The sequence below is a fragment of the Budorcas taxicolor genome, chromosome X (assembly GCF_023091745.1).
Source record: "Budorcas taxicolor isolate Tak-1 chromosome X, Takin1.1, whole genome shotgun sequence".
Lineage (NCBI taxonomy): Eukaryota > Metazoa > Chordata > Mammalia > Artiodactyla > Bovidae > Budorcas > Budorcas taxicolor.
In genome coordinates this window covers 26,996,806-27,024,610 of record NC_068935.1, presented here as the reverse complement: position 1 = coordinate 27,024,610, position 27,805 = coordinate 26,996,806, and the positions used below count along the sequence as shown (strand labels likewise).

Sequence of the window (27,805 nt, the reverse complement as noted above, 5' to 3'; positions counted from 1 at the left end):
AAGCCAGGTGCATAAGAAGCTCTAAGATTTACTTGATCACAGAGTATTTAAAAAGCCAAAGCTCCATGAAATCCACTTTTATTTCAGTGTCTGTTTTCTGGGTTTTTTTAAAAATGTCTATAAGATAGGCTAAACTACATATGAAAAATAAATCTAGGACTTAATGTTTACATGAAAGGCAGCCAAAATTTTATGGATAGTTTAAGCTAAAAATGTCCTTCACATCTTGGTTTCTCCTGAATTATTTAGTTAATCTGAGGTTTCTTTACAGTTAGAGATATAATCCTTAGCCAGCAGCTGCTAAATACGTGGTGGTTATGTATACTGACCCAAGAAATGCTGTGATCATCAAGTTCTATCAAAATCCTTATTAACCTTGTAAACTGAAGAAAATCATCATTACAAAATCCCTACCCTCAGATTCTGCTGCTAAAACTTTGAAGTAACTGCAAATCTCAGACATGTTTGTTTAGCTTTACAGACAGCCTCAGCTGATGAAGCTTTGGCAACAAAGGCTGCTTGCTAGGCAAACCTAAGCCACAGAGGAATCCCTTGCCTAGTATGTTAGAGAGACCACTGACTGGAATACCTAGCATCATTGGATCAAAACTTCAAGGATTGGTAAGCCTGGTATTTCTATATATACCCTTTCTTTGTGAAAATTTCCTTTTCACATAATGCATATGTTTCCTTTAGCCCAGTCTGGACCACTGGAAGGCAAGGTTTCAAATTATCTCCTCAGCTGGAAGTATCCATGTTTTGTGAAAATTTTATCAATTTATTCTCCAAGGATTAGTATGATAATGAATTTAGCTTCCTGTCAGGAAAAATGCTAAGTTCAAAGTATTATTTCCTTCACTTCTAATTACAAAGAAGTTTTACCTTTTATTGTGTTCCATTATACAATTTTACACAGTACCATTAATATTTTAAGTGACAATTAAGCAAATCGAATGAAAGTTTTTGAGCTCTACTTCTCAGTATATAGATTTACCTAGAAAAGTACAAACTAAGCACAGTGGTGCAATTTTCCAGGCACTTTCAAGTTGCTTAAATATTTACAAATATGTAAGCACCCTGTATGAAAGCATGAAAGTTTTGGTGTCAGGAAGAAACACTCCATGTATAACAAATCTTTACATTTCTAACATTTGCACAGCTCCAAATATTCCTGAGAAGTTCAGTCTTGTTGTCACTTGACATCTGCATGTCCTCATATTTCAGCAGTGTATCTTGGGGAACCATAACTTCGATCACTCGATGTACCACTAATTGCACAAAATACATGTAATGTGTTGCTCATCCAGGGAGAATGCATCGGGTCTTCTTGTATTATCTAAAACGAAAGAAATGGCATGTTTATCACGAACCAAAATAGCCACGGCCAAAAAAAGTATGTGTATACGAAATCACAGGCATATTCCAATTTATCACTGACACTTAGCTATTTAAAATGATATAAAGCAGAAAGAGCAAAGAAAAACATTACCGACTCAAATCTTCAAAGCTGTATTACAAAGGCAGCATATCAAAAGAGCAGAAAAGATCTGGTTACTCATTAAGAAAAATGAAAGGTTGTAAAATGCAAAATTCAACAGAAACTTAGAGGTAACACAGTCTTTAAAAAAAAATTTTTAACAGATGGTCATAACAAGAGCCTAAACAATGAACTTCTTGATATGAGTTTATAGATCATCTTCTAAGAATGGTTCTAAAGTTCACTGGGGGGCTTTTCAAATATCCTGATACCCATGCCCTTTCCCTGGAGACTTCGTAAATAATTTTAAGTGAAGAGAAAATAAGTCAAATTTTCAAATGTATACCATAATTATGTAAATTAATTGATGCAAAAGATTTTTCTTGGAAATGAAGAACTTCATAAATATATACATATAATCATATTCAGTTCAGTTCAGTTACTCAGTCGTGTCTGACTCTGTGCGACCCCATATATCACAGCACACCAGGCCTCCCTGTCCATCACCAACTCCCAGAGTTCACTCAAACTCATGTCCATTGAGTTGGTGATGCCATCCAGCCATCTTATCCTCGGTCGTCCCCTTTTCCTCCTGCCCCCAATCCCTCCCAGCATCAGAGTCTTTTCCAATGGGTCAACTCTTTGCGTGAGGTGGCCAAAGTATTGGAGTTTCAGCTTTAGCATCAGTCCTTCCAATGAACATCCAGGACTGATCTCCTTTAGCATGGACTGGCTGGATCTCCTTGCAGTCCAAGGGACTCTCAAGAGTCTTCTCCAACACCACAGTTCAAAAGCATCAATTCTTCGGAGCTCAGCTTTCTTCACAGTCCAACTCACATCCATACATGATCACTGGAAAAACCATAGCCTTGACTAGACGGACCTTTGTTGGCAAAGTAATATCTCTGCTTTTCAATATACTATCTAGGTTGGTCATAACTTTCCTTCCAAGGAGTAAGTATCTCTTAATTTAGAATAGATGTTTTAAAAATTATCCATTTTGTGTGATCAAAATCAACTGATATCTCATGCATGGATTAGATAGAAGAAAAACATACATATCACATCCAACCTCTTTACTATACAGTCCCAAGTTAGGTTTCAAGCTTTCAATACTAGGTTCTCAAGTTAGCTTTGAAACTTCAGTATTAAGCCTGCAAATTGGCTTCTGGTGGCAGAAATGGGTCATATCATTTGTGTTGCTGCAAATCATGTCTTATATAAAATCCGTAATAGGAAAATTTCCTCTTATAAGAGAAAGAACTTCATATTTTGGTATAGTGTAACAGATAACACTGAAAAGGGCCAAGGAATATCAAGGCCATATCTTTTTGTCAAGTCATCATTTATGGAGCTAAACAGATAACTCACATTTCAGTACACAGCTATATTTTATCTTATTTTGTATTATATTTTCCTTTGGGAAATAATATGTCTCAAAGTGTATGACTAAAAAAAAAAAAAGCTCTCTTTTATATGGAAATATTGGAAATACTGATTTACAAAAATTCACTAAAAAGTCAACATTTTCCCAAACCAAGGTACACCTAAATAGGATACATCATGACAATACAGATTTCATAAATATAAACCAATAGAAAGTAAGACTTTTCTTGGTTACCTATCAATATATAATATATAATATAGAAGAATTTAAAATATAGGAGAATATATAATATCAAGGGTCTAAAATTTGGTCTCTAGAACTAAATATAGTAGCCATGGTTTATAGAAATTAAATGAGAAAGACAGGTGGGAAATATGACAGCAGATTCATAAAACCCAAATTTCAGGGTGTTAAAAAAGAGACAAGGGACTCCCCTTGTGGTCCAGAAGATGGGACTCCATGCTCCCAGTGCAGGGAGCCTGGGTTCAGTCTCTGCTCGGGGAGCTGGATCCCACATGCCACAGCTAAGACATGGTGCAGCCAAATAAATTTAAAAAAGAGAGAGAGACAGAGACAAGAGGCCCAAAATGGAGTCACTTGTGCTAAACCTACATCACCTGAGAATTAATATCAACCTAACTGCAGTTTCAGTCTTTTCCAGGCAGGTAATCTTTTTTTTTTTTTTTTAGTTTAAATTTATTTATTTTAATTGGAGGTGAATTACTTTATAATATTGTATTGGTTTTGCCATACATCAACATGAATCTGCCATGGGTGTACATGTGTTCCCCATCCTGAACTCCCCTCCCACCTCCCTCCCCATACCATCCCTCTGGGTCATCCCAGTGCACCAGCCCCAAGCATCTTGTATCCTGCATTGAACCTGGACTGGCGATCTTAACTAGTCAAAAAAAGTACATGCATTACATTCAAGTTTGAAATTTCCTGGTCAGCACTAGTGAGGTACTTCACTGGACAGACCCTTGCTGTGCCCCAGAGGAAGGTGACTTTGCCTGAAACAATCAGGTCTCTTTTAGAATAACTTCCTTGACCTGACTCCTTCTACCTGTAAAAGGCTTCCATTTTCTATGGCTCTTCAAAGCTCCTTTCTATCTGCCAGATGGGATGCTGCTAGACTCATGAATCACTGAATAAAGCCAACATCTTTAAAACTGACTCAGCTGACTCTGAATAAAAAGCAGAGACATTACTTTGCGGACAAAGGTCCATCTAGTCAAAGCTATGGTTTTTCCAGTAGTCATGTACAGATGTGAGAGATGGACCATAAAGAAGGCTGAATGCCGAAGAATGGATTCTTTCAAACTGTGGTGTTGGAGAAGACTCTTGAGAGTCCCTTGGACTGCAAGCAGATCAAACCAGTTAATTATAAAGGAAATCACCCCTGAATATTCATTGGAAAGACTGATTCTGAAGCTGAAGCTCCAGTACTTTGGGCACTTGATGTGAAGACCCGACTAACTGGAAAATACTGATGCTGGGAAAGACTGAAGGTAGGAGGAGAAAGGGACAACAGAGGATAAGATGGTTGGGTGTAATCACCAAATCAATGGATCTGAGTTTGAGCAAACTCCGGGAGGTGTTGAAGGACAGGGAAGCCTGCTGCATTGCAGTCCATGGGGTTGCAAAGAGTCAGACATGACTGAGTAACTGAACATCAGTTCAATTTTGTTTTTTAGCAAGGAAAAAAGAACTGTAGACAATGACTGCTCTAAATATCATGATCATCATAATAGCAGTAAATTGAATAATTTGCTTTCAATTTGAATAATTTAGAATTCAAGGCTAGGTGATACAGTTGCATGCAAATTCTATAACTGTAATATACCAGTTAAGTTGATCAGTCATGTCAGACTCTTTGCAATCCCATGGACTGTAGCCTACCGGGCTCCTCTATCTATGGAATTTTCCACGCAAGAGTACTGGAGTGCATTGCCATTTCCTTCTCCAGGGGATCTTCCTGACCCTGGGATCGAAGCCAGGTCTCCCACACTGCAGGCAGATGCTTTACCATCTGAGCCACCAGGGAAGCCCCTATAACTGTAATACATATTGGCTTAAAATGCTATAATCGTTATATATTTTTGTAAAGAAGGAGTTCTGCTGTTTTTTCCTATGGCCAATGGAGAACAGAACCCCGTAAACTGGACAGTTTCTAGGAACAAATTTTGTAGCCTATTTGATTAAAGTATTCCCCAGATGGCTCAGATGGTAAAGAATTCACCTACAATGCAGGAGACCTGAGTTTGATCCCTGGGTTCAGAAGACCCCCTGGAGAAGGAAATGGTAACCCACTCCAGTATTCTTGCCTGGAGAATTCCACAGACAAAAGAGCCTGGTGAGCTACAGTCCATGCGGTCACAAAGGGTCAGACATGACTGAGTGAGTAACACTTCAACATGCCCCAGAAGAGTGAGGGTGAACAGAGGCATGTCCCCACTGCACTTGGGCTGAACCTGAGCTACAGACAATAAAGGAAGCGGAATGATTCCCTGCCTGCCTAGTCCTGATCACCGGACTGCTTTGGCAAGGAGACAAAAAAGGACCTCAGAAAACTGAGCAGCAAAGGTATGCCTTGGGACAGTTTACACTCACACCTAAATGGGCTAACAGAAGTCAAGATGACAAAAAGAGGAAACAGATCACGGAGTCCAGACTCCTCAGGCCGGTGAGAGTCCCTGTCACGAGAACAGGAGAGGAGACTGGGATGACTCACTCACTGAAAGATGGGATGATGAGAGTCTAGCTGTCTGGCTTCTCCATGCTGAGAAGATGACCATGGTCAGAGAATTGGACTCTTGGTCATGCAGTGCAACTTTGGACTAACTGTAATAGATTTCCCATAGTCCTTTCTAACAGAAAGCATACAAGATACCATAAGAGAGATAGCTAGCTCTTCTAGCTAGAGGAGAGATACTAATTAGCTCCTATAGCAGAGATAGTCAACTAGCTCTTGTTTTCCCTGAAATCTCTCTTCTGCCCCTCCCCACCATTACACTGCAGTCCTTTGGCAATAAACGCAGTCAGTCCATTTGTAAGTACACCCTCCATGTGATGGTCTCACCCAGGGGAGTGTCTGCAGGCAAGCAGTGAAATGTTCACACCAAGACAGAGGAGGTTCTCCTTTCTGGAACCAGCAATAAGAATGTGTTCTCTAAAGGGTTGTAGTGATCCTTGTTTCTTTTAAGGGGTCTGAATTTCATAAAAAATTGAGAGTCTGAAGAGTTTCTGAAGCAAATATTGATCTTATTGGCCGTTTTCCTTCTTAAGGAAAGCAAAGAGACATTATATAAGCTCAATAGGGCTCAGGCACTGAGGGACCAGACCATCAGGCCTTTTACATTTGTGGTGAAGATGTTCAAATAGTTGCGTGACAATCCATGTATACGGTGACTGTAAACACAGATTTCAGGAGCCTAATATAGGAATGACATTTACCACGATAATTCAGGAGTACTCTGGTTTTAAGGTAAGTAGATGTATAAAAGTCTTAACTACTTAATTATGACATAATTTGGCTGTCAGTGGTGAGCAGATCTTTGCTTCTATGTTTCAGATTTTGTTTTACTAAGTTAGCTATAATTGACATTAACAGTCAAATACTAAAATGCTGGGTGTTATAAAAAGAGTTCTGCAGGCTATATGGATATTAAGACAATTCCTGAATTTTGGAACTCACTCAGGATCTCACCTAAATGATACTACAGTTGTCCCTCGGTATCCTCAGAGGATTAGTTCCAGGACCACTGTCCCCCTTCTCCCATGGTTATTAAACTGAGGATGCTCAAGTTCCTTATATAAAAATCACACAGTATTTGAATATAACTCATGCATATCCTCCCCTGTACTTCAAAATCATCTCTAGATTATTTATAATAGTTAATACAATGTAAATGCTATGTAAATAGCTGCCTATGTACAGGAAATTCAAGTTTTGCTTTTTTGGAACTTTCTGGAAATTTTTCTTCAAATATTTTTGATCTGCAGTTGGTTGAATCCAATGATGTGGAAGCTGCAAATATGGAAGGCCAACTGTATCCAGTTTCCTACATCTAAGACAGGGATAGTCATTTAGGGATCTAGCACTTCTATAGGATCCTTCTTGAAAGACCTTAGCCACGCTCACAGTAGATTAATTTACACTTGCACAACTATTCACTTCTAATGGCACTGTGGCACAAAGAACAAAACAGTTCAACATCTGAAACAACTGCTAAAGCAACTGTCAGTGATTGCTTCAAATCTGATTTGTATTATATCATTTATATGGGTAAAGAATATAAGAACAAATTTTAAAATAACAGACTAAGTAATTTCAAGGTAATACTATTTCAAACTAATAGGTTTGCTAAGTAACACTTTAGGGACCCCAGATCATGGTTTCATTTTCAATCACCCTAATACTTGCCTGTTCATGAATAATGTCAGACAATTCTTTCACCATGTCTCTGAAATTTGACTTGAGCCCTTCATGGTATTCAATCTGATCCTCTTTAATTAACCGCTCATTTAGTTCCAGTGCAATGCTGCATGCCTGGATGAACTTCCTATAGATGAAGATCAAAGATAAAGTTTTTGTTATTTATTACTCAAAAGTCTCACTGACAATTTAATATTTACTTTAACCACGGCTTGCCTAAAAGGAAGATTAGAATCCTATATTTTCTCACTGTGTTTTTGCTAATGCCATCTCCTAAGTCTGAAATATCTTTCCTTTTCTATCTTTGTCTTCTGGTTTCTTACCTCCTTCAAAGCCTGGCTTGAAATATATACCCTCTGGGAAGGCTGCCTGCTCAGTCACTTGATATGATATCAGCTATGCTTGCACTTACATTAACTAACATCTATAGATAATGTCAGTTATTAAAAAAATAATTTATTTGCGGCTATGTACCCAGTACAGTGCTGGGTGCTTATAGGCATGAAGTATCTGCCCTGGGCTGGTAAGAGTGGTGACAGAGAGGTTATGACTTACCATAAAAACTTTTTTATCATTATTTCATACGTTTATGTTTCATATCCATAATTAGAGTGCAAATCTTAGGGGACAAAGTACCTCACTGACCATTTGTGTTGTATCCCTGTCACAGCAAAGAGTAGAATCTTTTTGTACATGCCAGGCATTAATAAACATTGAATGAATGAGTACTAAGTAAGTAAGTAAGTGTTAGTCACTCAGTCATGCCTGACTCTTTGTGACCCTGTGGACTACAGCCCACCAGGCTTCTCTGTCCATGAGATTTTGCAGGCAAGGATACTGGAGTGGGTTGCCATTTCCTTCTCCAGGGGATCTTCCCAACCCAGGGATTGAACCCAGGTCTCCTGCACTACAGGCAGATTCTTTACCGACTGAGCTACAAGGGAATGAGTAGTGGTTACTCTGTAACCTGAAACAGCTGATAATACAGAGATAGGAAAAGTAAATGAAATAAGTCAGGAGCAAATGAGTGGAAATTATCTTTCTACTCAGTCTGTTTAAATTATCTATCTCTCTTATTCTGAATCTAAGTTCTTTTATATAAGAAACAGATTTTTTCTATTACACAACCATTCAGACATGCCTTGGCTTAGAGGGATGCTCAGTCCAGAGAAGATTATCGTATGCCCTAGAATTGCAGAATCCACGCGGAACTAAGGATACAGGATAGAAGCAAACCTATCCAACCCTTCCTAGCCTGAATGGTCTGGAAAAGCTGTGACATGAGGTCAACCAGGCAAAGGAGGAAATCATGTAACGAATGTAGGCTTCTGTTTGTGTCACAATATCCAGAGCAATGAAGTGGTTGCCATATTTAACGCCTTGGGTCACTAGGAGATTGTTTGAGTTCTGCAGCAAGAAAGAAATCACACATTTCCTCACTACCTAAAATACCATTAGAAGGTAACTTAAACGTTATAAAAGGGAACCGAGAATTTTTTTTAGAGGGACATTATTTGGTGAATATTTTGATTTCACTTAAGACGACAATGGAGTGAAAAAAAAAAAATTAGAGGTCTGATCTGAAAACTACAAAGCACTTACCTAAACATGTCTTTCAACTCATTTACTTTTTTGGGCGGATACTTGCTAGCTTGACTGTCATTTAAGAAAGCCCTTGCATATGCTAACGGACCTGCATTTACCTAAATTACAAAAGGAGAAAAATGAGAGTTGTTAGGATGTAATTAAAAAGTAATTTTTTCATTTCTCTTTTTAAAAAGAATACAATATACAAAAATCCATACCTGAGAAATATATTTACTATTCTTACTACAAATTTATTGAAAAAGATTAACTAAAGCAAATCATCTGCCAAAATTATACTCTTTAACAAGTCACATAACAATTTCTCCTATCTAAATATAGGGTTTGGCTATAGTCAGAGGGATTTATGTTAAAGCTCTCTGACATAACACAAAAATTACAGAAACTGAACATAATGTCTTTATTAAATTAATAAATAATGTAGAGGTTTTTGCACCCAGTCAGAATATAATACAATTACAATTAGTGCTTGTCCCTTATGAAAGCAAGAGGAACAAGAAACGTTTAATACATGGTTAGCAACCAACATACCTGCACTGAAACACAGCCCTGCAATTTAAGTTGGAGCTGAATCATGTCCACGTCAGCAGAAGAGCAAAGCTTTTGCAGCTCTGCAGTTTTATCTTTTATTTCATCAGTGGCAACATCAATTGGCTTTAAATGAATCTGCTGTTCATAGTTTATAGCGATCCTCTTCTTCACATATGGAAATGAGTTTGAAGCTATTAAAGATTAAGATTGACAAATGAGTTTTTAAGACAGCAAATCAAATAGACAAATTAAAACAAAATTCTACTGTGCTTAATTCTCCCCATATTTTCTCTGGAAAAATCCCTTAGAGACCAAATAGCTGCCGTATTACTTCAGGACTGAAGGAGAAATTCTCTCTGAGACGACTCAGACTAAGCATGAATTACCTAATTACATACGGCAAAGGAATGGTTTATAACATAGCATGTTTGCGTAAGTGAGTGACTGAACAGCAGGACAATAAATGATTAAAATTTCAATTACATTTTCCTGCTGACCAGCTGCTGCTTGTATTGTCAAAAAACATCATGTCAAACAAAGAAGTTATGCCAAGTCCTACTTACTAGTCAAGATTGTACGGCGTTTGCACTGTTCCTCTATACAGCCTTGCTTTTTGCCTGACAATGTATAAGGAGCCTCAAAAACAAATCTGTTGATATTATGGTTTCTTTCAAACTCAGTTTTTCTTTCTGTGAGTTCTTTATCATCAAAGTAGGGCTTCACATAAGTGACTTGGATATGAGCATATTTGGGATCAAGCTCTTTGACATTTACCTGGAAAATAAGAATGTTTTGTTTTTATTCAACAGAAGGGAAAACGGGGAACAGGTAAGCTACTAACACCTCTGAAATCAACTGAGGAACAGTTATTGAATACACTGTGAGATGAATACACACTTGGAAGAGGTCTTTGCTCTTACTTCAAGGATTGTTTCCTTCTGATTATTAAGAAGTTACAGAAGCTTATTTGGAGATTATAGAAATGTAGACAGAAAAAACTGCAATGCTACCACTCAGCAATGACCATCATTTACATTCTCATATATTTCCTTGTAATCTTTTTTTCTATGCATATATATTTATTTACAAACCAGAGATCATGCTGAGCATTGCTTTATCATTTGATTTTTAAAAAAAAATTTACTTAGTCTTATTTGCTTTTATGTTATATTCAACTTTTTTAATTTTTATTTATTTTTTAATATAAATTTATTTATTTTAATTGGAGCCTAATTACTTTACAATATTGTGTTGGTTTTGCCATACATTGACTTGAATGCACCACGGTTGTACATGTGTTCCCCATATACAAAAATGGCTAACTGCACATTTGAATTCCACCTCAAAAAATACCTATTAGAGAGAGGATTCTCAGAAGATGGCAGAGCACCAGACATCTACCTTCTTATAGAGACAATAGTTACACCATCATTACCTATCTGATGGTACAATTTTGGAACTGTGGAGTCTGTTGAAGACTTGCAACTTCCAGGGGAAGACTTGGACAGAAAATTGCTTTAATATTGATTTTGTTCAATTTTAACTCTGGGCACAATGGCAGCAACCCATATCTCATCCCTCAAGTACTACGGCAGACAGCTATGTGCATATTCCTAGAACAGCTTGTAGGAGCCAGGATGAACAAAGACCCCGTCTTCCAAATATTGTGAATCTGTGCTATGACTGCTGATTGCTGCTTCTGATCACAGGGAGACAGTCAAAGAGGCTGTGGCCATTTTTATACCACCTCATCCTTTGTTGCAATGGCATCCCCCTCTGCCTAAAGTGACTTTCAGGGGATTAAACAGACCAGCACCTTTCCTCTCTCCTTCATTTTCCTCTCCATCCCTCTTAGGAGCCAGACATCTAATACTAGGCCATTCAAAGGCAACTGCATAAATGAGGGTGACTAGAAAGTCACTGTGCATGCTCAGGGGAAGGCACAGGCTCAGAAAAGACTTGAGAAGACCCCAAATTTACACCTCAGGCTGATTCTTGGGACAGACACAGCTTACATCATTTAAAAACAAAAATAAAACCCAAGAAACTCTGGGACAGGGACAGAATCTGATTTCCAGAGAGATCACAATATTAAATACAAATGTCCAGTATCCAACAACAACAACAAAAAAACCTGCAAGGCATACAAAGAAATAGGAAAGTATGGCCCTTTCAAAAAAGAAAAATAAACCAATAGAAACTATCACTGAAACAAAAAGTGATAGCAGATCTCCTAGAAAAAGAAATTAAAACAACAGTATTCATGATCAAAGAACTGAAGTTGTGGAAAAAGTCAAGAAAACTATGCATCAACAAAATGTCAATATCAATAAATAGCTAGAAAATCTAAAAGGAAACCAAAAAACTTATTTTTTCAGAGATGAAAAATACAATAACTGAAATGAAGTCATCAGAGGGATTTAAAGGTAAATTGCGGCAGGTGTAAGAAATAGTCAGCCAACTTGAAGATAAGATCAATGATCGATCAGAGGAACACAAAGGAAAAAAACTGAAGAGGGACAGAGGCTACGGAACCTGAGGAACATTATCCAGCAGGTGAACATACACACTATGGGAGTTCTTGAAGAAGAAAAGTGAGAGAAAGGGGCAGGGAGACTATCTGAAGAAATAATGGGTGAAACTCAAATCTGATGAAAGACACAAAGCTCAACAAACTCCAAGCAGGGTAACTTTAAGAGACCCATGGTGAGACACATTAAAATCAAATGTCAAAAGCCAAAGCCAAAGAGAGAATTTTGAAACAATCAAGAGATAATTAGCATGTCACATAAAAGGGATCCTGAATAAGATTGTCAGATTTCCCATCAGAAACTTAGGAGGCCAGAAGGCAGTGGGCTGCTATATTCAAAGTGCTAAAAAAAAAATCTATTAATCAAGAATCCTGTATCTGACAAAACTAGTAGAGGTGATGGAATTCCAGTTGAGCTATTTCAAATCCTGAAAGATGATGCTGTGAAAGTGCTGCACTCAATATGTTAGCAAATTTGGAAAACTCAGCAGTAGCCATGGGACTGGAAAAGGTCAGTTTTCATTCCAATCCCAAAGAAAGGCAGTGCCAAAGAATGCTCAAACTACAGCACAGTTGCACTCATCTCACATGCTACTAAAGTAATGCTTAAAATTATCCATGCCAGGCTTCAGCAATAAGGGAATCGTGAACTTCCAGATGTTCAAGCTGGTTTTAGAAAAGGTAGAGGAACCAGAGATCAAATTGCCAACATCCGCTGGATCATCGAAAAGGCAAGAGAGTTGCAGAAAAACATCTATTTCTGCTTTATTGACTATGCCAAAGCCTTTGACTGTGTGGATCACAATCAACTGTGGAAAATTCTGAAAGAGATGGGAATACCAGAGCACCTGACCTACCTCCTGAGAAGTCTATATGCAGGTTAGGAAGTAACAGCTAGAACTGGACATGGAACAACAGACTGGTTCTAAATAGGAAAAGGAGTACATCAAGGCTGTATATTGTCACCCTGCTTATTTAACTTATATGCAGAGTACATCATGGAAATGCTGGGCTGGAGGAAGCACAAGCTGGAATCAAGACTGGCAGGAGAAGTATCAAGAACCTCAGGTATGCAGATAACACCACCTTTATGGGAGGAAGTGAAGAAGAACTAAAGAGCCTCTTGATGAAAGTGAAATAGCAGGGGGGTTCATGTTTGGGAACACATGTAAGAAAAAAAAATAAATAAAGTACAAAAAAAAAAAAGAAAGTGAAATAGGAGAGTGAACAAGTTGGCTTGAAGCTCACATTCAGAAAACTAAGATCATGGCATCTGTTCCCATCACTTCATGGCAAATAGATGGGGAAACAGTGGAACCAGTGGCTGACTTTATTTTTCTGGGGCTCCAAAATCACTGCAGATGGTGACTGCAGCCATGAAATTAAAAGATGCTTACTCCTTAGAAGGAAAGTTATGACCAACCTAGACATCATATTAAAAAGCAGAGATATTGCCAACAAAGGTCCGTCCAGTCAGCGCTATGGTTTTTCCAGTAGTTGTGTATGGATGTGAGAGTTGGACTATAAAGAAGGCTGAGCGCCGAAGAATTGATGCTTTTGAACTGTGGTGTTGGAGAAGACTTTTTTTTTTGGAGAAGACTCTTGAGAGTCCTTTGGACTGCAAGGAGATCCAATCAGTCCATGCTAAAGGAGATCACACCTGGGTGTTCATTGGAAGGACTGATGTTGAAGCTGAAATTCCAATACTTTGGCTACCTGATGCAAAGAGCTGACTCATTGGAAAAGACCCTGATGCTGGGAAAGATTGAGGGCAGGAGGAGAAGGGGACGACAGAGGATGAGATGGTTGGATGGCATAACCAACTCAATGGATATGAGTTTGGGTGAACTCCGGGAGCTGGTGATGGACATGGAGGCTTGGCGTGCTGCGGTTCATGGGGTTGCAAAGAGTCGGACATGACTGAGTGACTGAACTGAACTGAACTGATATCTGGCAAAACTGTCCTTAAAAGTGAGGAAAAATTAAGACATTCCAAGATAAAGAAAGCTGAAGGAGTTTGTCGCCACTAGACCTGCCCAGTATGAAATGCCACAGGGAGTCCTGCTGGTCACAATGAAAGAACATCAGACAGTAATTCAAACCTGTATGAAGGTGTCAGTAAAGATAAATACATGGGTAATTATAAAATCTAGTATTAACATAACAATAGTAACACAATTCATTTTTATTTCTCCATGATGTAAAAGATTAATACATTATAAAATTATTAGTATAGGGGACTTTCCTGGTGGTCCAGTGGTTAAGAATCCTTCATCCAGTGCATGGGAAAATACACTGCATTAACAGAATGAAGGAAAAAAAAAACACACGATCATCTCAATCAATGTAGAAAACACATTTAACAAAATTCAACACCCTTTCAAAATGAAAACACTCAACAAATTAGGAATAGAAAGAAATGACTACAATCCTATCAAGGGCCACTGTGAAAAACCCATAGCAAACACCGTATTCAATGCTGTGACAAGGGATAGAAACTTTCTTAGTAGCTTTTAAAACTTTGCCAAAAAGCCTATATTCAAAAATTCTTTATTTTTTCCCATTAAATATCTAGATTTCTCCAGCAGAACCTCAGGAAATAGTTGAAGGTAATTATCTAAATAAGAAAAAACATAGAAGAGAAATAAAAAGAGGTCAAGACTGATTTTAACGTTATAAAAATAAACTAAGAACATGGTAAAACATTCAAAAAGTACACTTGAAAAGTAAAAAATGGTTTTTTTCTCCATAAGACTCTAGACTCTCTCCTTTGAGATTCCATGGTTAACACTTTTGTATCATTCCATCTATGGCCGATTCATATTGATGTATGGCAATAACCATCACAATACTGTCAAGTAATTATCCTCCAATTAAAATAAATAAATTTATATAAAAAAGAATATATTTTGATTGGTTTACATCCAAACTTATAAATCTTTTAAGTAGTTTAGTTATATCCTTTATGAAGGCAGTACCATGTCTTTAACCGTATGAACATTAGATTGTTTTGAGATTTGTGCTATATAAACTTAAGAGCAATAAACATCTTAAACATACATCTTTATGTGTGTACATCTACAAGATAAAATCTTAAATGTGAAATTACTGGGTCCAACAAAACATATGTTTAAAATACTGGAAAATTTTGCCCACTGTTCTTTAACCTGTTTGTGCCCTTAAGCAGACTTTGTTCTTTGGCAAGTAAAAGAGTGTTTTAAAATTTAACTTCACATATTAACAAAGAAGAAGGATTTTAAAAGTAGCAACTGCTTCTTTTCTCCGTTGCCTATGAAGAGTGACTGAAATATTGTGTTTACAAAGAGGGTCAGGAGTCCAGCTGCCTGATGGTGGTTTCTCATTAGTGCCTGTTGGCCAGGTTTTCAGAGGCAGCATAATGTAGAAAACTGCATGTTTTTCTGCAAGCCTGGCTTTCTAATAACTTTCCATTTATACTATCGGTAGTGTGGTAGCAAGCCTAAAACTTGCTGGCTACAAAAGAGAAATTTCTCTATGGTCTTAATTCAATAAAACAACACAGAAGGCGGAAACTGATAAGAAGCAGAGTGGTTTTGCCAAATATTCATGAATTCTGGGCCTGTCAGTATACCTACTTTTAAACGTCCAAGGCATATGTTCAAGGTAAAATCATCTCCATAAGATATAGCTAAATTTACAAAGTGAAGAGATCATTTCCATGGTAGAAAATGAAGTGTCTTTACCATCGCCAAGGGCTTTTCACTCTGGCAATGCTGCAAGTGTTTTGCAGAGCACCATGCACATCACAGTCACTCGGTACGTATTTCTGGGGCCTGCAGATCTTGCACTGTATTAAAGGTCTTTCCTACCTTAAAAATCAGCTCTCATCCTGAACATGCCCATGGTGACTAAGGACAATCAGTCATTCCCATTGTGCTCTTCCGCAATTCTGTCTATCTGGAACTATACGTCTCTAAGAAACAGCCTCTCTTGCTGGAACCTTTCTCATCCTTGCCTTGGCAGGGTCTAGTGGGATGGATCATCTTTAGATCAAGGCATCTCTCCTAAACCTACATCACTGCAAATATAACTACTGAACTAAGGCTATCAAGAGTGAAAGGTGTGTCATAAGATTTTTTTTTAAATCTCACTTATTTATTTATTTTTATTTTTGGCTGTACTTGATCATCCTTGCTGTGGCTTGTGGACTTTCTCAGGTTGCAATGAGCAGTGAGTACTCTCTAGTTGTAGTATATGGGATTTAGAGCGCCAGTGCGGTAGCTGTGGTGCACAGGTTTAGTTTCCCCACAGCAAGTGGAATCCTCGTGGACCAGGGATCGAACCTGTGTCTCCTGCATTGGCAGGCAGACTTTTACCCACTGGACCACTAGGGATGTCCCACCTAAGATTATTTTAATCATACAGTATGAAATTGACAATAGCAGTAACAATAATGGCTAACATTTATTGAGCATGCTAGATTCTATGTTGTTATTGAAGGCTTTTATATGTATCAAGAACTCAATCATTTTCCATACATTAACTAATTTAATCCCAACAACAACTCTATGAGGAAAGCACTATTATTAAGTTCATTTTACTAACAAGAATGATGAGGCACAGCGAGGTTAAGCAAATTTGACATGGTCACACAGTTACCAAGTAGCAGAGAATGGAGATCTGAATCCTTCTCTCTGATTCCAAAGCCCCTGTCCTTTCTTTTAGGATCTGGAAAGACTCTATTTCCCATGCCTTTCCTCCACCAGCTAAAAAAGGAAAAAGTCAGAAGCAATGTGCCACATCTGGAACTAATAAATAATGATTTCAAAATGCAGGGCATGTTACCTTGTCTGAATCCTGAATTATTTTGACATTCTCTGTACCAAATTTTTCACCATAAAGTTTAACAAGTCTCAGGGAAATCTCTGAGAGGCCGGTGAGCTTTGGCTCTTTATAGATGTACTCTTTTCCATCCTCTTCTTCAAAAAAAGACTATTATAAAGTTAAACATACAATAATTTATAAGTATTATGAGCAAATATAGCATTTACAGAACATCCACTAAGTAATCAGCAATAATGTATTGGAAATAGATTTTAAACATGGTACTAAAAGCCACATGCATATATCGTAACTGAAATAAATGACAACGTTCAAACTCAGTCATATGAGCATATCACTGGCCTGAAGGTATTTACACTCGATTTTTCATCACTTGCACACATACCGGATTTATATTTGAAAACTTTCAGTACTGGGTATTAAATAAACATTTAAGAAGCTTGACTGAAATTGAAACTAAAGGAAACGTTCAAATCTTATATGCTGTGCTCTGCCCTCGTGGACTAAATATGGAAACTAAAGTGAACATTACATGAGAAAAGTGTCACACCTGCTGTTGGGACAGGTGCTTTACCCAGGCAGAACCCTAGAACCAGTAGCTGCTGCTATGGTAACCTAATAATTCAAGGTGAATGTTTAAAAAGGGAAACAACTTGATGAACTACAGTATACTTACTTGGCCATAAAAGGCAACTCGGAAGAAAGTGCCCAAAAGTCTTTTCTTTGTGTGCATAACCTCCAAAATTTTTGTGTAAGCTCCATGAAGAGTTCTATAAACTTGAGTAAGTTTCTGAAAATATGAGAATTAACAAATTAGCTTTATCTTTTGGTTAGTTATGAAATGTCTACAATAAATGCATAAGGGGAAAAAAACAACACCATTTCCTTTTCAAAATGGTTTTGGTGGGGTCATTCGTATTCCCTTCTCCCATGGTCACAGAAAAAAATGCCTTAACAACTTTAGGTGAGAGGGTAGAGCTTAAAATGGTCAAATAACACTGTAATTCTAAATATCATGCTTCATGTCATTCATATCTCAATGGTAGCATATACATTAAAAGCACTGTGTTATTGACTACTTTTTTCCTTATGTCTGAATTATTGTGACTGAAAAAGAAGCAAAATGCTTTGCTTGAGCCCTAAGGTGGAAAGATGCGAATAAACAATCATGCAAACACTTTAGGAGAGGAAAGTAAAATGCAGACACAAAAATAACAGCAAAAGCCTGAGTGGGGAATGCTTTTATAACAAGTTCACAGACACTTCCAAAAAATATATTCTTCTACACACTCAGAAAAAGGGAATGTACTATGCAAAGAACATTATCTAGAATGTGAAAAGACACCATACAGACCAGGAGAAAATATTTGCAAATCACATATCTGATGTTTTCTTATCCAAAAAATATAAGGAACTCTCATAGTTCAACAACACAATGACAAACAACCCAATTTAAAAGTGAGCATAGGACTTGAATAGACATCTCTCCAGAGACTATATGAAAATGGCCAACAAAGACATGAAAAGCTGTTCAAAATCGTGAGTCATTAAGGAAATAGAAAGCAAAACCACAATGTGACACCATTTCACATTCACTAGGATGCCACATTCACTAGGTTCTAAGAAGAAGCCCCAAACACAAGTGCCAATCAGAGGAGCTGGTGGGAAGGTAAAAGGGACAACAATTTGGTGGTTTCTCAAAAGTTAACAGAATTACTCTGTGACTAACCAATTCCCCTCTTAGGTATTTCTCCAAGATAAACAAAAACATGCCCACACAGAAACTTACTCATAACTGTTTACAACAGCTCTGTTTGTAACAGCCAAAATGTGGAAACAACCCAAACATACAAACAAATTTTGGTGTAGCCATACCATGGAATATCATTCAGCCATGAAAAAGGAATGAAGTTCTGACATAGGTTACAACTTGAATGAACCTCTAAATATTATGCTAAGTAAAAGAAGCCAGACACAAAAGGTCACATCTTGCATTCATCTTTTCTATGACACGTCCAGAACAGGCAAATCCATAGACGGAAAGCAGATTAGTGGTCACCAGTGGGGTGAGGGAGGGGGTGAAGAGTGATTCCTGGAAGGAGACGGAGATTTTCCTGGGATGATAAAAATGTTTTGAAACTAGAGACAGGTGGTTGGAGCATAGTATTAAGACTGCGCTAAATGCTACTGAACCGCAAACTAGACAACGGTTCATTGTACGCTGGTGAATTTCATTTCAATGCTAAAAGGGCAGACCGGAAGCAGATGTTCTTTCTTTCACATTCTTTCCATACTATTTTCTGCAGTTGAAGCCAATTTGAGGGAAGTGTTCCTCCCTTTATGGCTGCTGTGGCTGACACTATTCAGCCCACCCCATAAAGAACACTGAAGAATTACTTCATCCCGTGCAGGATGCTTCAGAATCTATTCAGACCCTTGCCTCTCTACAAGGAAATAGGAGTAGCTCCCCAATAGAAGATATTGTTTCCTTTAATGTGTAGGGAAGATAAATTTTTCTTTTTTCCCTATTAGTCAAGTGAGTAGCAAAATGTTCTCTGGGTTTCTAATAACCTGGTCTTCACCTTAAGAGTAAGAGAGTAGGTACTTTGGCACTTTTACAAAGGTTCTTAGGAGGCAATGCTTTGACAGAAAGAGCAATGCCAATTCTTGTCTTCTCTCATAGGCTATCCTTTGTCATCTATATAACCTAGATTTAATTACTTAACTCTCACCTTTTAATATAATCACTTGAGCTGCACTGATTTTTCAGGCATGTCCCCATATACAGCAAAAGCCGGACAAAGAGTAGGAAGACCCAGAAACCAGGAAGAAAAAGTGAGTTTGATAAAAGCCAATTTGGAGAAGAGATTAGAACACTACACAGATGACATTAAATGTATGTTTTCACTCTGGGACCCTTCAACAATGAAAGACTACTTGCTACATATATTTAAGGATAGACTGCTTTGCTTTTAAAAATGGCTTGAGTCCTAAATCACTGCTTTCCAGCATAGCAGGGGTAGAAAATTATGATATAGACTCAGATTCTTGAATATAAAAAATCCTGTTGAGTGCTGTTGGCAACAGCTATACTACTGTTCTTTAGTAATTCCCCTTGATCAAAGATTTATGTGGCAGACAAAACTGGAAAAGCTCCTCATAAAGGGAGTAACTTATTGTCTCCACTACTGTCATCTGCTAGCACCTTTAGTCTCACCATCAAATTGAAAAGAAGTGATTCACACCTATATCTCTTCCCTGACCACATGGAAATCCAGTAACTTTTTTTTGTGTGTGTGAGGGACAACATGGACTTTTCTCTGCCATGAGTGGAGAAGGGAAGATTGCTAGACAAAACTGCTGTGAGAAAAACTGGCATAATGTTAATTTTAAATATTTTAAACATTGCATCCCTAATTTCATTTGAAAAATTTAAATGAATATAAGGTAGGACTGGAATTTTAGGACTTTTCAGAATTTTTTAAGGATAGTAATTTAAGATCAAAATAAAATATATAGGTGAATGGTGCAAACCTATCAGTTACTTACCTCAAACTCTCGACGTTTCTCATAAATTGGAATGATCAACTTGGAAATTTCAGAAATTACTTCATAACGCTCTGCTTTCCATAAGCCATCCACACATTGTTCTAGCAATTCCAGCAAAACTTCCTGCATTGAGAAAAAATGCAATCAAGAATTAGAGATACTTGAGCTCTGTGCAAATCTAGACTGAACTATTTCAAATGAATAAAAAACAGAATGTACTAAATTTAAGGAAATGCACAGGAGTACAGTTGTGTAATTATATATTCTAAATGACATGCTTGAAACACTAGAAACTGAAACCACATTCTTAAAAGTATGAAATTAAGATTGACAATAGAAAACTACTACTTTGTTTAGCATGTAATAAAGATGTTAACCAAACTTACATAAGGTGACATGTTCAGAAGTACTTTTAAAAGGGGATATGGTTTTCGAAACTGAGGATATTTAAATGTCTAACAGGGTAAATTCCACTAAGCCTATAAAGGTCCATGATTTTTGTTTTCCACTAAAATTATGTTTACACACAGTTAATAGAGTCTTAAGGTAATTTCACAATTTTCAAGCTGCTGCATCAGTGACATCGGGGTTCATTAAAATGATATGATTTTGGTCAACAATGCTTCCTTCCTATCTGTTGGTTCTAAAACCAGTGAGAATGATAGTATAATACCTCACAATAGAGATCTCTGACTTTGCCATAATAACAGCTTCTATAAAATAACCATCATCTCATGTTCTCAACAATGAAAAGATGATGCCAATTATTCATGCTTTCCATATGTCTTAACAGTTTGTTTCTATCTTAAAGAGATGAATTCCAGACCTATAAAACGGACTGCTACAATGGCTCTTAATGTATGTCCTCTAGACAATTCTGAATTTATCTTCTTTCTAAACAAGCTCTTTTCCTTGTGTTTCCCACCTAGCCAGTGGGTCATATCGTATAGACTCTGAGCTACAAAATTAAAAGCAATTTTGACTTTACTCTTTGTTATAGGTTGAACTGTGTCTCTCACAAAGATATGCTGAAGCCCTAACTCCCACTGCCTCCGAATGTAACCTTATTTGGAAATAGGGTCACTGGTGATAATGATGAGAGAAGTTGATGTCATACTGGAGTGACTTACTTGCAGCAGTGATTTACTAGGTGAGCCTTACTCCAAAAGGACAGAGACAAACAGGGAGAGCACCATGTGACTACAGAGGCAGTGACTGGAGTGATGTCGCTACGAGCCAAGGAAATCCAAGACCAACAGCTACCATCAGAGCTAGGAGGCGGCAAGGAAGGCTGCTACCCAGAGTCTCAGAGGGAACAGGGCCCTGCTGACACCTTGATTTCCAACCTCTGGACTCTAGAACTGTGAGACAATAAAGTTCTATTATTTTAAATCACCCAGTTTGTGTACGTTGTTATGGCAACTCTAGGAAACTAATACACTCTCAGTCTTGACTCATCCTCTAATCAGTTCATCGTCAAGTTCTGCCACTTTCACTTCCTAAATATTTCTCAAATCTGACCCTTCCTCTCCATTTCTACTCTCATTGCTAAGGTTCCAGATGTCATTATTGTTTTCTAACAGATCTTCCTGCCTCCAGCCTTGGCACTTTCAAATCTATCCTCCACACATCTGCCAGAGGGTTTTGATTAAAATCCAAACCAGACTACATCCCTCTTCCCTTGTGATCTCATGGCTCCCCATCATTTGCAGAACTAAGGACAAATTCCTTCATTTGGCACACAAGGTTTGCAGCGATCTGGCTGATAGTTTATGAAATCATCACTCCTCAAGCTAGCCTTGTACTTTATGCTCCAGCAGTGATGAACTCTATTAGTTTCTCGGAAGCAGCATGGTGTTGTCTTAACTTTGTGCCTTTGTCCATTCTGTACCCTCGTGTCCTTTAATCCCTTTCACTTAGTTAACCCTGTAAGGAAAGTCAGATTTCACCTCTTCCAGGATCCTTCGCCTGATTAACACAGAGCAGCGCCACAAGAGGCCTATTTTTCTTACTATGATACTGCATTGGGTGGATATTTATCACTATATTTGCCCGTTATATACGTATCTGACTTTACAAGTAGGCTGTGACTCTTTACGTGTAGGGACAACATATTTATTATACTGTATTTTTCAGTCACTAGCAGGGTGGTAGTAAATAGATGTTCATTAAATGTTGCTACTTGAATAACCTATATATTAACATTTAATAGTTAAATTTTCTAATAACAGTAGAAAGGAGGAACTTAGGGGAAATAAAAAAAAATCTGTTAAAAACTAGTAATGTTTGTCCCAGGAATGTAAAGTTGGTTTAGAATAAGGAAAAAAATCCAATGTAAACGGAAAAGCCATGTAAACAGAATAAAAGAGAAAAAACGTGATGTCTAGCAATAGATGCAGAAAAAGAATTTGAAAAAATTTAAAATCCCTTCGCAATGTTAAAAAAGAATCCACCCAGAATAGGGAATCAAAGAGATTGTTCTCAATCTGATAAAGAACATTTATTAAAAACCTGCAGGCTGAACACTCTTCTCCTCAATTTGGGAACAAGTCAAACTGTCTGCTCTTATCATTTCTATTCAACATTATGCTGAAGGTGCTAGCCAGTGTAAGAAGGCAACAGAGAAAGAGAGAGAGAAGGGAAAGAGATCAGGAAATGTGAAACTATCTTTCTGTGCAGATGACATGATGGTGTATGTAGAAAATCCTAAGGAATATACAAACTACTAAAACAAGTAAGAGGATTTAGCAAGGTTGCAGATCATAACATCAACATATAGAATCACTGTATTTATGTATACTAGCAACAACAGATTGAAAAATAAGATTAAAAACCCAAACAATACTATTTCCAGTAGCATCAGAACATCCATTATCTAACAAAATATCCAGGAAAGGACTTCTACTCTGAAAAAGCACAAAATATTGCTGGGTGGAATTAAAAACCTAAACAAGACTTGATTGAAAGACTCAGTATTGTTCAAGCTATCCATTCTCCATGTAGTGATATATAAATGTAACAAAATCTTGACAAAGCTTCCAGCAGGCTATTTTGAAGAAAGAGAAAAGATGATCTGAAATTCTATATGGAAATCAAAGGATACAGAATAGTCAAAGTGACTTTGAAAAAGAACAAAGTTGAAGGACTAACACTATATTATTCGATAACTGACAAACTTGCAGCAATCAAGACAGTGTGATATTGGTATCAACATGGTCAAATAGATCAGTGGCACAAAACAGAGTCTAGAAATAGATCACAAACATATAAAGAACTGAAATTTAACTAAGGTGCCAAAGCAATTCAGCAGGGGTGAAAGAAGTTTTATTTCTCCCCAAATGGTGTGGACAATGTAAAATACCTATCTACAAAAAATGAATCTTGACTTCTATCTCATTACATGCTGAAAAATGAACTCTAAAGAGATTATAGACCCAAACATAAAACTCAGGAACAAAATTCATAGCAGAACATGTCAGGCAATATCTTCACAGTCTCGAAGTAAGGAAGGATTTCTCAGACCAAATATACACACACCCACACACCCACCCACACCCACACCCACACAAAGAAACCATTAAAAAAGAGTAAATTGCACTTTATCAAAACCAAAACTTTCCGCTCAATAAAAGACTTAGTGAAGAAAATACATAAACGAATCCAACACTGGTAAATAATCTGCAGCACATATATCTGACAATGGACTTATACGCAGAATATAGAAATAACTCCCATAAATCAACAACAACAACAAGAATAATGCAATTTCTAAAATGGGCAAAAGAATTGAACAAACATTCCACAAATGATAAATGAAAGACAAAGACTGCGTGAAAAATGCTCACCACCATTAGGCATTAGAGAAATACAATGAAAACACAGTGAGATACCACTTCCTGTCTACTAGGATGGCAAAAATACGAAAAGATTAGCAACAGCTAATGGTGGTGAGGAAGTGAAGCAGCTGGAACTCTCATCCATTGTTGGTGGGATATAAAATGGCCCAACCTCTTTTAAAAACTGACAATTTCATATAAAGTTACATAGAAAACTTCCCGAACAACCAGCAGGGTATTTACTCAAGAAAAATTAAAGCATATGTCGATAAAAGGTCACAGATAAGAATGTTTAAAGCAGCCTTATTCATAACGGTCCCAAACTGGAAGCAATCCAAAATCCTTCCACTGGAGAATGGGTTTTAAAATGTTATATCGAGAGAATAGAATATTTAGCCATGAAGAAGAACTTATGATTTACTCCACAACATGGATGTATCTCAAAAAATTTCTGCAAACCAAAAGAGGCAGATACAAAAGGTAGATACTGAATGATTTCATTTTTATGACACCAAATACTGTTAAAACCAGTCTACATCAGATATTGGGGCCGGGCAGACTGACGGCAAATGGGCGCAATGGAACTTTCTGGGCTAATGCACATGTTCTACTTTTTGGTTTCTCGTGACAATGTGTTACCATGGTGTTATATGGGTGTAGACAACTGTCAAAATTCATCAAGTTGTCCACCTAATATGTGTGCATTTTACTGTATGTTAATTTATCTTTAAAACTATTTCAACTCAAAAGTCAGAAATGCAGTCTTAAAAACAAACTAAATTATTAATGGCTTAATTCACCTACTTAAAGAAGCCACTAAATGAACAATAGTTTCTATCTTTCATTTCAATGAAACTTGTAAATCAGTGGCAGTTATTTTCCATTGGCTAGGGCACGAGGAAGAAGCCCTATTATATAAACTGAAACATAAAATGGCACTATGGAGAATATGATTCTATCTGTATAGATGAAATGAAAAGCACATATAAATTATTACTGTAGAACACAAAAGAGTTCCAACAAATGTGTTTACATAGGAAACTGATTATAGTTCTTAACTAATAAGACATATTACTACTTTTCCTTGGAGTACAAAAAAGGGTCAGGCTTAAGGCCACTTCTATGACGAAGCTGAAGCTGCTGTTTGGAAAAAAGGACATAACTGCAGTTGTGCTAATCCATTTATCTCCCGTGAACTCCCTGGAATCTTCCTGCTCTGAGCCCAGACAAACTGGAGATCTTACACGAAAATCATCTAAGTCTAACTAAACCCCAAAAATGAATTAATTTACCCCAGGCTTCACAGTCAAGCAATGAACTGGGATTAAAATTCAAGGATCTGATTCTCGGTTATGATTAATTGATCCAGCAAACACGTTTTAAACATCAAGTCTTCTAAGTTCTGGGAGTAAAAGCCAAGTTTAGTATCTAGTTGGTCAGTGATAAAGCCTGACATTTATGTAGCACTTAATGACTTATAAAGAACCTTCATGTTTATTGTGAAGTGACCAGAATAGTACTATTATCTTTATTTTATTATTTTTTCACTTAAGAAACATCTATTAATTTCATACTATGTGCTAATCATTTGGGGCTTCCCTGGTGGTGCAGATGCTGAAGAATCTGCCTGCAATGCAGGCGACCCAGGTTTGATCCCTGGGTCGGGAAGAGGCCCTGGAGAAGGAAATGGCAACCCACTCCAGCATTTTTGATGCTAGACGGGCTCCTACTGTTATGAATCTTTTTTTCTTTTTAATTGGAGGATAATTGCCTTACAAGGTTGTATTCATTTCTGGCACACAACATGAGTCAGTCATTAACTGTGTGTGTGTGTGTGTATGTGTGTATATACATACCCTCTCTCTTGAGCCTCCCTCCCACCCCCAGTTCCTAGCCCTCTAGTTCATCACGGAGCACCGGGTTGAGCTCCCTGTGTATACAGCAACTTCCCACTAGCTATCTATTTTACATATGGTCAGGTATGCGTTTTAATGGTACTCTTTCCATTCATCCCACCCTCTCTTTCCCCCGACTGTGTCCACAAGTCCGCTCTCTACATCTGTGCCTCTAGTTATACTGCTGAGGAGACTCATAGAGAAGTAGTAGGCAAAAAACAAGAGGTAGGAGGTAAAGCTTCTAGGCATAGATCATGTTAGCGAAATGAACCAGAGCTAGCTTGAAACTGCTTATATTTAAAAAATACAGTTCATAGAGTACAAACTGTGTCTCTATCACTTTAAACTGCTGCTTTTTATGTTTCTTAATACTATGTTAAAAAAATTCATTTCTGTGGGCCTGCAAGCACTTCAGTCGCCCTCCTTTGGTTGTTTCTCTGTTTGGTCTTCACATTCCTTAAATGTGAACGTCACTGTGATTCAGTTCTTGGTTCTCTGGTCTTCACTTGCTATATTATCTCCCATTATCAGTGTGCTTTGCTTCTCACACAGCTATGACTTCCAGATGTAGCTCCCCAACCCTGATCTCTCTCTTTAGATTCAGTTCTTAATGTCTAATGACCTGATGTTGTTTCCATTTCAATAACCTTCTACTGATACTTCAAATTCAACACTCATCAAAACATGGAATTCATCACCTTCCCTGTAAAATCGTCCATCCATCATTTCTCTATAAATATCCAAACCTGAAATCTCAGTGCTACTTTTGACTCTTCTCCTGCATAGCCAGCAAGTCTTCCCCTTTTCCTCAGTGGTCCCTGAACCTGTCACAAGCTGGGTTTAGGCCTGGCTGCTTCACAACTGGACATTTAGGGCAGCCCACATTCCAGCCTCTGCCCCCAGCCGCCATCCATCGACCTCCAATACATTTCCCACATTACCACCAATTTAACCTTTCCTCCTGCTTCATTTCATCTTATTATTATTCTCCTCAAAAACCTTTGACAGCAATTCAACATTCTAATCAATAAAGTCCAGACATTCAAAGTTTCTCCAATTCAGACCTCCACTACTGCTCTTTCCTATGAGAACCCAATGGCTTAGCCAAAATGATCCATTTACTCTGCCCCCTAAAATACGCCTTACCCTTTCCCACCTCTTCCCTTTTATCCCAGCTATTCTCCGCTGCTGCTGAAACAACTTCAGGATATCCTCGTTCTTTAAACCTCTCTCTAGTCCTAACTCTCCTCAGCCCAAAGCTATCTCTCACCTTTGACTCTGCATATTGTCTGTATTATTCAAATGGCACTGTCTTGCTTTTCTCCATTTTGTGTAGGTGGGTTGTCTCTTTAGGTAGACTCTGGAGGTCAGAGATCAGCCATATCTAATTATTTTATACCTCTTCTATCACCAAGTCCAAAGCCTTACTGAGCGAGTGACAACTTCAGGTGTTTACTATCCATATGAAGCTCAGAGCAGAAATTTTCCATCTTTAAAACACCTGGAAGCCTCCTCTCTTCAGCTGTTAGATTGTTAACTCCATTTTTTATGGAGATGTCTTCAAAGTATGGTACCTGTGATCTGGTTACTGGGAAGGTGATTGGATGATGATACATGGTACATTTCTAAAACCAGACAGAAAGAACCATTGCAGAGATAGGGCTCCACATTTCAAAAACGGACATCTGATCCCTGGGTAGTTTTAATCCTTATAGTTCATCAACCCTTGGCAAAGT

The 27,805-nt window shown here is 37.7% G+C and overlaps 1 protein-coding gene across 1 annotated transcript in view; it reads right to left on the bottom strand.

Moving 5' to 3' along the window:
* Window positions 1-1,078: 1,078 nt before the first annotated feature.
* DOCK11 (dedicator of cytokinesis 11) overlaps window positions 1,079-27,805 on the bottom strand; it is a 207,495-nt gene continuing 180,768 nt past the window's right edge. The window contains exons 47-54 of the mRNA XM_052663006.1: window positions 20,339-20,461; window positions 17,466-17,579; window positions 16,793-16,939; window positions 10,002-10,212; window positions 9,439-9,629; window positions 8,905-9,005; window positions 7,291-7,429; window positions 1,079-1,336 (exon numbers count right to left, since the gene is read on the bottom strand). Of these exons, the coding sequence (XP_052518966.1) occupies window positions 1,214-1,336; window positions 7,291-7,429; window positions 8,905-9,005; window positions 9,439-9,629; window positions 10,002-10,212; window positions 16,793-16,939; window positions 17,466-17,579; window positions 20,339-20,461 (1,149 nt within the window). The 3' untranslated portion in view covers window positions 1,079-1,213. The remainder of the gene's footprint in view (window positions 1,337-7,290; window positions 7,430-8,904; window positions 9,006-9,438; window positions 9,630-10,001; window positions 10,213-16,792; window positions 16,940-17,465; window positions 17,580-20,338; window positions 20,462-27,805) is intronic.